This window comes from Carassius auratus, chromosome 19, assembly GCF_003368295.1.
Source record: "Carassius auratus strain Wakin chromosome 19, ASM336829v1, whole genome shotgun sequence".
Taxonomy (NCBI): Eukaryota; Metazoa; Chordata; class Actinopteri; order Cypriniformes; family Cyprinidae; genus Carassius; species Carassius auratus.
This window is the reverse complement of record NC_039261.1, coordinates 16,636,117-16,647,279: the sequence shown is the minus strand read 5'-3', so window position 1 is coordinate 16,647,279 and position 11,163 is coordinate 16,636,117. Positions and strand designations below refer to the sequence as shown.

The 11,163-nt window shown below is 38.3% G+C and overlaps 2 protein-coding genes across 2 annotated transcripts in view; one reads left to right on the top strand and one right to left on the bottom strand.

Moving 5' to 3' along the window:
- Positions 1 to 1,152: 1,152 nt before the first annotated feature.
- LOC113119592 (transmembrane protein 64-like) lies at positions 1,153 to 10,136 on the bottom strand. Its single transcript, XM_026289178.1, has 3 exons — positions 8,878 to 10,136; positions 5,611 to 5,766; positions 1,153 to 4,058 (listed from the first exon to the last, which is right to left on the bottom strand). The coding sequence occupies exons 1-3, from the start codon at positions 9,577 to 9,579 to the stop codon at positions 3,873 to 3,875; spliced, it is 1,044 nt and encodes a 347-aa protein (XP_026144963.1). The 5' UTR covers positions 9,580 to 10,136; the 3' UTR covers positions 1,153 to 3,872.
- Positions 9,947 to 11,163, top strand: part of necab1 (N-terminal EF-hand calcium binding protein 1) — a 33,961-nt gene continuing 32,744 nt past the window's right edge. The window contains exon 1 of the mRNA XM_026289177.1: positions 9,947 to 10,057. The gene's annotated coding sequence lies outside the window, so the exon portion shown is untranslated. The remainder of the gene's footprint in view (positions 10,058 to 11,163) is intronic.

Below are 11,163 nucleotides of genomic sequence, written 5' to 3'. Positions count from 1 at the left end.
TTAACCATATTTTTCTCTCTTGCGTCAGTCTTAGATGTGTGACACATGCGTTCTGATGTAGAACCCGGATGTGCTGTGCCTTGTTTACAAGCAGAGGAATGCACACACGTGTCGCGGTATTGTTGTGAATGTGCATCAAAAACTGTGATAGAAGAGAAGCAATTGTAAAGTTATTTTTTTGTTTTCTTTGTGAATAAAGCATTCTTGTAGCTTCATAAAATTATGGTTCAACTAGGGATGTCACATGGACAATTTTAATAATGTCCTTGCTATCTTTTTGGGCCTTGAGTGTCTCAGTTGCATTGCTATCTATGCAGGTTCAGAAAGCTCTCGGATTTCATTAAAAAAATGTAATTTGTGTTCCGAAGATGGACTTACGGGTTTGGAACGACATGATGATGAAATTAAAATTTTGGGTGAACTATCCCTTTAAACATATTTTCACATCATAAAAGTGGGTTTGTTATTTTTTTAGGGTTTGGATTAGGGGTGGACCTTCATGCTTTCTTTTAAAAAAAAAAAAATTTTTTATTGGAGATCTTCATATTCACATTGTACAAATTCATACAAATTTGCCACATTGTAAAATAGTTACATTTTCCAGCGAGACCAAGTTGGTTATATTTGGGGGTAGAACTTTAACTATTTTCTAAAAATCATACGTTTTTGTTCTGTTATGTTTTTTTTTTTTTATATTGTATGTTTTCATTTGATTCACATTGCAAAGATTAATAATTAAATGAACAAATAGAAAAATATATATATATTTTTATGATGGGAGTCAAACATACTTACGGTTGGGGTACATGGTGGACCTTCATAGTTACTTATTTTCAAAAAAAAAAAAATTCCCTTAGAGACTGGATTGGATCTTCCACATTTCAGATTAGATAATGGTGCAGTCTGTACCATGTCACTGCAACTCCAAGATAACAGATACTGAAACAGGAGGCAACCATGTGAGAAATTAAACCTCAAGTAATTACATAATCAGATAATATAGCACTGTCAATCTGTAACTAAACTGAATTATCAGCAAACAAACCATCTTCTGTTAAGAGCCTGTTCTAAGACGTGTCTCCTACACTGAATTAAATGCAGAAACACTGGGCTATTTATGTAGACTAGAGAGCACAGCACAAGATGCTCGTGTAATTTTTCAACAGTTTTATTTCATAAATAACACTGAACAAGCATGGTACAGCGATAAATATTTACATTGCTAAATTCTCTGTATAACAAAATACAGTGTATGTAAAATGCACTTGTCAAAGGGGTCAAGAGGTTTCAGTATAGTACCTGATGTGCCCTAATCTGAAATTACATTTAATTTTTTTTGCTTTTTAAATGTGTTGTAATCTTCAGATTAAGGTTTGCCAAGAACCTCACATGACCCCTTTGCTGTTATATATAGCACTGTTGCATATCCCACTGTTATTTGGACTGGAAAAATAAGACAAAAGCACTGATACATAACCTCAAATTGTCATTTATTATTGTTGTTCATTAAATTTTGATTCTTTTTGCATTTTACACGCCAACAATCTTCATCTTTTCAGTTATCGCGACCCCATGCCTGCTCGAATTAAGAGTCTGAACACACCGCCAGGAAGTGTCCCGTTTCGGTGTCTTAGGCAGCAAGAGGTACAAGGCAGGTTGACATCGTAACACAAGACCAGGATTGTTGGATCTCTACAATGTAACTCAGATGGTGAGTCAGCATGTTCAGTTTTTATTTATTGCTAAATTCAGAAAACAGAGGGGCTATTCCATTTCCTTTGAGAAAAACAAACAAACAAAAAAATCGTCCCATTTTTAAGTTAAGGAATGTGTCCATTTGTGCCTAGTAACACCTGCACGTTTCCAAATAAATGTAACAACTTGTTAGAAAATCTATTTGCACACTCTCCATGTATGAAAAAGCGAGATGGTCTAGATCACTTAATAAAATTGCAATATTAATTCGAGCCCTTGTCAGCATTTCACTCAGACCCTACAGTCTAAGTAGCAGCAAAACTATAACTGGAGACGTAAATACAGAGTAAGATGAGATGGTTTTTCGGAATGAGCAGCGCACCAGTGCTCCACTGATTGTCAGATTATGGTGACGCTCTAGTGTTGATGCTGTAAACAAAACAGCGAGTCTCAAATGACTCGGAGAATGAAGTCACTACCCACCGAGTGTACGTTTCAGTTACTGGGAAATCCATCGAGAGCATGCGTTTCTTATAAAATAAAAATACAAATGGGGATAAAAAGCTCACAATGACAAAATCAAACCACATCAAAGTCACCTCCACAATGATTTACAGCATGAACGGCTGGATTTACAGTATCATTTCATGTCAACCAGCCCGACAAACAAACTAAGCCTCAGGATTGTGTGAAATCCCTCGCACGTTCCCGGTGTGGAAGCAGTGAGTTCACCCGTGCTAAATGATAGAGCCAGGACCCGAATACATCAGTCAATGCTCAGGAGTCTTTTGTTTCTAATTAGGTGAATCTCTAAGGAGGGAAGGACAGACATTACCATGACTGGAGTCGTGTAATAACATTTCAGTTGTAGTTCGCAGTTTTTTCAGTTATTTGTAGCTGATCTTGTCGCGCCTAAGTGTGCTGGGGAGCTGAATTTTCACTAGTGGGCATTTTTGAGAAAAACTGCCAAAAGATGCATTGTAGGCAACTGTGAGCCATTTTAGCCCAGTGCCAACAACCCATTAGACTGATGGGAATAATGTTGAACTTCAGCATTCATTACATATTAATAACAAAGTACTAACATATGACAACGCTTCCCTTTATATATCTCTCTTCCCCTTATTTAGGGAAAATGTTTATATAAATCATATCTTTAAATAATTATACAAATGTATTAAATATATAGAATATATTCATAATAATTACTTTCCCCACTTTTCTACATTTTGCCTTTATCTTACAGATTTCAGTTTGTTCAATTCCATATGTGCAAACGTTTTTGATTATGATTCTAACAATGAAAAAAAAAAGAACAAGTGTTATCAAAAATGCAAACAGCCCTATAATAAAGCATTTGGTTACACGATACAACAAAGAAGGCAAAGAATTTTAGTCCTCTCAATATGAGAAATCGAACGCGTACGGTCACACCGCTGAGCTAATCAGGCTGTACTAAAGACTCTTGGCAGGACATCCTTAAATATCCAGCTAAGAAAATATCCTTCCCTCCCATCTGTTCCTTACAAAACTGCAGAGTAGCAAAAGTGTTCCCGGTTTGGCAAGAGCCAGAATTTGTACGCAGGTGGTACTAACTGATAATAGTTTTTCTTACTCTAGACATAATACGAAAAGAAACGATCCATCAAGCAATACCTTTAGATGAATAAAAAATAAATAAAAAAAAGTATAAAAAAAAAAAGGAAACAACTCTGCACACACACACATATATAATATAACAACAAAAAAGGAAACATCTTAAGCATATTAACCTGATATATTAGTTGGGCCCTCTTTAGTAACTAACTACAATTCTATAACATTTGCTTTAATTTACCCATTTCATGCTTTAGACCGCCTATAAAGTTTAAGAATTTTATATTAGTATCATTAAGAAAAGAAAATGTACCGCAAAAACAAATATATCTCAAGGCAATCTCATAAACGTCTCATTTAATACTGGCCCTGGGTCCCAATCTTTGGGCAATGTTTCCATCAAAGCCTGATGATCTCTCTGACAGTCCAGTGTCACTCCACATGCACATCAGACCTCCATCAGAACCAGAACTAGCTGAGCTAGCGAGCTAGCTGGGACTGTAGCAGCTCCCGAGACTCCCTGACGCAGGCGAGGCAGATCTCCATCCGTCCAGCTGGATAAAGGATTGAAATATGTTCATTCAGACCACGTTGATCCCCCCTCCCGCCGCAGCCCGTTTGCTGCAGTAGGTCGAGCCGCTGTGGTTGGCCGCTCCGCCGTTCATGCAAGACGTCTCCAGCTCCAACTGGCAGGCTGCAATGGCGGCGTTCAGTTCCACTTGTGCTCGATGTACAACATAAAACATCAGGCCTATGCTGATGAAGATCTGATGAGAGGAACACAGAGAGTGAGTCATTGGGTGGATCTGCTGACTGAGCTGATACAAACATCCACATGATGGGACTTCTTCAGTGTGCTTGTACATTTAAGCAAGAATTCCTTGGCTGATATATCGAAACATCCTGTTTCAGTCAAGAATTCATTACTGGCATCTAACTTTACTACACACAAGGGCAAAAAAGCTCTTCCAATGACCATCTATAATTATGGTTTACTACATGTTCCACAAGAATCTAGACTAGACATAAATATTTCATGTCCTCATATGGTTACACCAACACCATGTACATTTTTTTTTTACTATAATGTTCTTTATACATCTAATTTTTAGTGCAAGAGAACACAAACAAGTATATTCTACAAGACAAAATTAATTGAAATTACACAAATGAATTGGTTTAAGTTGGGTTATACTCTTTAGCATTAATCATCGTTTATAGCCTTTTGTGATCATCGTCTAGTAGTCTCTCAATTGTCCAAGTAAGTGGCAGAGCTACATCTAAACGCCACTGAATGTTCCAGTGGATTCTGAGAATTCCAATAAGCAAAGCATACTTGGAAACCAAAGAACTTTGCAAAACAATGAACAGGTTCAAAGACAACCTCATACTGTGCACCACCAATTGTGTTTAAAAAAATAAATAAAAAAAGGTAACAATAATCAACAGTGTTGTATTAAGCTCTGTAAATAAACATGAAACTAAACAACCAGCCTAAAATAATTTGAAAAGTCCTTTACATTAATGAAGACCGCCTCACAAACAAGGGTCAGTTCAGCGCTGGACTAGTGCAAAGATTGCTTCTGAAAGAGGGATCGATAACGACACTTTGTACGCAAACATCCAGACTACAAACAAAGTACCATATTTTCCGGACTATAAGTCACACTTTTTTTCATAGTTTGGCTGGTCCTGCGACTTATAGTCAGGTGCGACTTATTTATCAAAATTAATTTGACATGAACCAAAGAAATGAAGCAAGAGAAAACATTACCGTCTACAGCCGCCAGAGCGCCTATAAATGCGACTAAATAAATGCGACTTATAGTCCAGTGCAACTTATATATGTTTTTTTTCCTCATCATGACGTATTTTTGAACTGATGCAACTCATACTCAGGTGCGACTTATAGTCTGAAAAATATGGTAAGCATCAGGCATCTTATTTTGTTTTCCAAAAGAGCTTCTTGGCTCTCTGTACGGCTGTCCATGCCTGTTTTCACTGATGCTCCCTTCATGTGCAACCAGAATGAACATGAAAAGGAATGTTGCAGTTAAAAACTGCATTTGGAAGCAATGTGAGGTCATTAACTCCAGTTAAACCACCATAACCCACCAGTTAAACCATAACACCGGTATACCCGCGAGTTTGAGCTACTCAAAACTAGTCCAATCACTAGCCAATACCAATGTATTCTATGGCACCTTTAATATAACTTCTTGAAGATTCTGCAAGGAGCATGTCCACTTGTATGCCAACCTGTACATACAGGGTTCTTGCTGATTTTCTTTCAGATCTTTTCCGTTTTTGGAGGCTTACCTGTAGACTGAACACAAAGTATCCACTGACGCTCTGTTCTGCAATCACATCTTCCATTGTGCGCAGGGTGGTGCCCAGATACGAGTTAAGGAGTTGTGTTGGGAGAAGTCCCACTGAGGAAGCCACTAAATAATTTGGCAAGGACACATCTGTGATCTGTCAAAGAGAGCAACAACTAGAATTGGTCATAGAGTTGGTAAATACAACACAATGCACAGATTTGTTCCGGCAACACATGTAGGATGTTTTACTGGTTGTATTGCATTGCTATAATTCTTTGAAAATTAAATATTTAAATATAAGCAAACACACCCTACATAAACCCATTAAAGCATTGTATAGTTAAATTGCATCACCTTCTTTGGGTGAGAGTTGTAAAACATGGTGTAAATCTCTGTCTTCGTGTGCTAAACTATGAACCATGTTGTAAAACCCTTCTATTTTAGCTCATTAGACTGGCGAAGATGCAAGCATTGTTTGATGTGGGTTGCGTCGTCCTATTAATATTCATGAACCAGATAAAATGACGCATTCTTGTTCTAAGAAGTGACTTCATTGTAAATTGCTGTGAAGCAATATTTAAGTATGCACTATGCAGACGCATGCATTGTGTTGGGTTACCTACATAACACATCACACTCTGCTTCAGCAGAAAACGCAGGGCACATTGAAATACGGCCCTTTCTATAGAACGTGCTTACTGAGGATGTGAAACATAATTCCAGTGTGACCCGCTTAGTGCCGACATATATCACACCCTTGGGCTGTGCTCCCTCTGTTATGTAAAAAATAAATGAGGGTTAACAAAATTAGAGTCAGTGGCACTTGCTTTGTTCACTTACTTCCCAAATGTAGACTGAAACAAACTGAATAACACCCTCAGTGATATTAGGATTATAGTAGAGGGTGGCAGGGTAATGGAGCGAGAGAACGGATTCACATATCGGGTTCAATCCCATGTAAAGCAAACCCAAAACTGAAGAGTTACTGAGGTGACCCAAGTGCTGGATCACTACAGCGTCCTTCAGAATGAACAGAGACTTGCGTTGCTTTAAGGGCATTGTGCTGTGCTCACAACTGCATGAAAACAAAACTGTTATTCAAACGTGTAATTAATTATACACAGAAAATGAATGCCATGCCAATACTAGAACACTCCCATCCTGACCGTTGTTGGTTTACACAATTTCACACAACAGTCCGAGACCGGACAGAGTTTGGACTCTGTAGCTACGCAACAGAATCAATATTTTATTACAGAATGTTTACGGCTTGTTGATTATAATGGGAGTATTCTAGTTTTGATTACAGTCCATATTGGGTGTTGTACAAAATGCAAAATCGCAAATGCAAATTTACGAAATAACTACCACTTTGGTTTAAAGCTTTTTTTGTGTGCCAAGCGATGTTTCTTCAGCATCCAATGTTTAACAGCTGCCTTTATTAAGAAGTATAATATCCAAATGTTAAATGCTCCGATTCATCTCTGCATTCATGCACACAATGTTACAAATGTTTAACTGCTGCAAAAAATATTGTAATTGACAATATTTACAGTTATTTCATTGCAGCAGCGTAACTGTAATTTTTTATATTTTCAATTAACTGTGCAGTTACACAGCTGTTCAACATTAAAGTGGTTTGTTAACCTAAAAAAGACAAATTCCTGCTGTAACCAGGTGTTAAATGTTCATTTCCAGCACTCCTTAAACCCAGTTACCAAGAGGAAGTGGTGCTAAACATTCAACTGGTATTAAAAAACTCCTGCTCATAAGCATCACCATCATAAAAAAACAGTGAATAAATTATGCAAGAAATAGTCAAATATGTTCCAAAAAGCCCACAAGTTCATATAAAAAAAACAAAAAACAAATCAGCCTTAATCCCCCAGAAAGTCTCTCAAATCTAATTCAAATTAAGCAGATGTAATTGTTCTTTCTTTTAAGAAAAAACTTCTGAACGAAGAGAACGAAACACAGCTTGCTGAGTGACCAAACTAAATGATTTACATAAAATTCAAATCACATTCAGGAGCCCAAAAAGCTGTTTAACTTTTTCGGTGAATTATTTAAATGTTGCTGTATATTTACATGCGTCACTCACCATGTATTTATCAAAAAGGTTAAAGAAACTGGGTTAGAAGTAATTGTGAGTAAGGCTAAAAATGCTGTTAGACACTGTCTGCAGTAGGAATGTGTCACTGATCTTCACTGTCCTCTGTCACTGTTAAAGCTTGCAGTTTCTTTCTCATGTGTGTCAGCTAATTAAAAATGTATAATGTTGGTTGTGTAAAGCGTCTGAAGGTAATATTTCAATGTACAGAGAGACCTGTCTTTATACCCTTGATCCTGTGTGAAGAGCAGTTATGTTTGATTTAAATCTGCCTCTGAGCTGGAGCTCTTAATTGTTTAATTCCAGCAAAGCTGGATAAAGCCACCTGGACGTCCCTTGAAGATTAACAGCCACTTCAATGCTATTAATCAGACACCTTTCTGTGCTGGGTGTCTTTTTACTCTGCCAAAATAAATCAAATAAATGAATTAATCAATTAAAAACACATGCATAAATAGGGAGAATCATATGTCTGACTCCAGTGAAACAAGGTTTGTGAAAGCCTGGATGTCAACATTTTGTGTTTTTTGGGGTTTCTTTCACTAGTGAGTACACGGAAAGGATTTCGAGCAGAACCCTTTTAGTGGGATGGGAAATCTCTATCACAAACCATACGTTGATCCGGATCGGCTTTTTAATAATTTCAGGCATTTCTTGATAACAACAAAGCTAATCCATTTCTTCATTTGGAGCGATTTTCAAACATATGAATTTGTCTGAAAGGAAAATGTCACAATATAAGTGATCTTCTATTACTTTGGCTATCTATTGTTTCTGTATAAAAGCAATATCATACTGTACTTGCAATTGATGTGGAGTTATAAGGTTAACTAAAACCACTTAACGACTTTGTTACTTAAAACAAAATAATCTTAAACTGAAATAAAATATTACAAATCTTAAACTAAAAAACCAAAACAGAAGTAGAATAACTAAAATAAAATAAAAATACAAATATCAAATAATAAAAAAAAGAAATATACTAAACCTGTCAAATAAAAGTGAAAACGGTTAATATATATATATATATATATATATTGGCATTCTACCAATGTCACCAAAATAACACTGGTGCGAAATTGGTTACACAAAAACAACAATTATGTCAAAAAACAACAATAATGTCAATAGAATAAATGGTCAAGAGTGACTTACCGAGAAGACCGCGTTCTGGAGGCCGAAAGGGATCGGCGTGAGTCTCGCTAAGGCCACGATTTTGAGTCCACTTCCCCCCTCCACGACCCGAATAACAGCACTCAGCTGTTCACTGCTGCCGATCTTACCCAGAACCCAGTTCGTCAGCAGTCGCTTACACACCAGATGAGCGATGAAAGTCCCGATCAAAACCCCCACCATCACCAGCCCCATGCCCAACACAAACCCGTACAGGTACCCCGCGGCCACGTTCAGCACGATGTAGCCCCAGCCGCAGGGGAACGACACCGTGATCAGGCCCACTATGAACAGCAGGGCTCCCACGAAACTGTCCAAACTCTCCACCCACAGCAGCGCGTCCTTCAGGTACTGACGGACCAGAGCCACCGAGGAGAAGCACACGGCTGTCAGGACGCACGCCAGCAGGGCGCTCTTGAAGCAACAGGTGGTGATGCAGCACGGGTGTCTGAACTCGGGAGCGAAGGACGCGACGGGCTCGGTGTGACCCGCGGGGTCCGCCTCCGGTCTCCCTCCGTTCCCTCGCTCGTCAAACACGTTACAGATCAAGATGTCGATCTTGTCGCAGTCCAGTGAGTCCGGGGTCCGCTGCAGCCAGCGGCTGAGCTGGACGTGTCCTCTCCCCGCTGCGTGCTTCAGGGCTTTCAGCACCCCCTGCACTGGCCCCGAGCTCCACAGATTCATCCCGACTTCATATGACTCCACTGAATTGATCGACTGGACCAGTCCACAATGTTGACCCTTGAACGTAGGCTACACGTTGCCCAACCCGGGCTGCTCTGGCGAAGCGATCAGCGACGATTCCCTGGAAAGAGTCCAGTGATTTATCATCTAACGTTAGTGATTTATCTCGGAAAGACTGATGTGGAGTCGAGCCACTTCAAGGACTTGAGATGCAAGCACGTCAGCTGTCGCTCGCTTATGAACGCCATACTCTCGATCCCAACATCAGAAGAATAAACCTCTCTCAGACCGCTCCTGTCTGACCCATAAATCACACACACGCGCGCAACTTTCCCGAGTCCAGATTCCGCCGCTCTCGCCGCTCAGACTGTCACATCTCTTCGCTCAGCTGAGCACGGTTATAAACGCTGTGGAAGACGGTCGCTGCGTCTGCCGGACTGGTTGTTTGCTTGCGCTCCACGAACTCTTGCACACACAGGTAACGGATGTTTACGCCAAGTGTTATTCATACCACTGTTTGTTTCCCAGCATTCCGTGCGACGTCGTCACGTGATGTCACGAGCGCACGTCAGCGTGAGTATCGCGATGACACAAGACTGCTCTCTGATTCACCTGAAAACGCTGTTCACTGTAACGTTTTAGTGTAAAGTACAATCACTAGTAGAAATATTTCACACGTGGTCGGATGATAGTGTTGGATAATCCAGTATACATACATATAAACTTACTAGAAACACAGCTTTTTTGGTGTTATTGAATAAAACACACAAATTGGACACTAGGCTATTTGTGTAGACTCTTTGGATAAAAAGTTATGTGTGCTGTTCAAAGTAGTATATACACACACACATAATTATTTATATGAATAATAATAATAATAATATTTTTTTTCATTTTTATTAAATAATTGGTGGGCTCCAGCCTGTATGGAAGCCCATTCCTGTCTCATAAAACAAAAGTAAATAAACAAAATAAAAAAATAAAAATACATGCATAAATAAATGCATGCTTTGGTATACATTGTGTCTCTTTTCAAATGTTATTAAGATTTAGTAAAAACAATATTTTGGGGAATACTGAGTGACAACAAAGATTGGATAGTATTAGAAACTCTTTGAACAAAGTATTATACCTTTATTGTTTTCTTGTTAATTATTTTTTATACTTTCTAATACTTCCTTTTACAGATACATTTAACATTAAATCTTAGACATATAAACTTTAAATTCTATAAATATCTATAAATGTTAAGATTAAATGTCAAGAATACAAGTTACACTGATAGAATATTCAGCCTTTAAAAGCCACATGAAAACAAAAAGACGCATGTTGATTCTCATGCTCAGCCAATGAAAAGGCCCAAACTGAGCATTGTGAAATGAAAACACAAAGCTGCTCTGATGTACAGTCGCTTTACATTTGTAAAGCATTAAAGACAATCTTTTTAATGCTGCAAATCACTGCTTTTCATTTAGGAAATACAAATCTAGTTTGTTTTGTAAATCCACTGAAGCACTTTGACGGTTTGACAAATCTAAATTCTCCCCTTCCCATTTTCTGTTTTTAAAGTTCTTTTGACATTTT

Bases quoted from the DNA above. Each gene is read 5' to 3' on its own strand.
- LOC113119592 (XM_026289178.1), bottom strand. From the start codon at position 9,579: ATGAATCTGTGGAGCTCGGGGCCAGTGCAGGGGGTGCTGAAAGCCCTG. The intron at 5,767-8,877 runs GTAAGTCACTCT...TCTCTTTGACAG, and splicing joins TCCAGAACGCGGTCTTCTCG to ATCACAGATGTGTCCTTGCC. The intron at 4,059-5,610 runs GTAAGCCTCCAA...TCCTCTCATCAG, and splicing joins ACTTTGTGTTCAGTCTACAG to ATCTTCATCAGCATAGGCCT.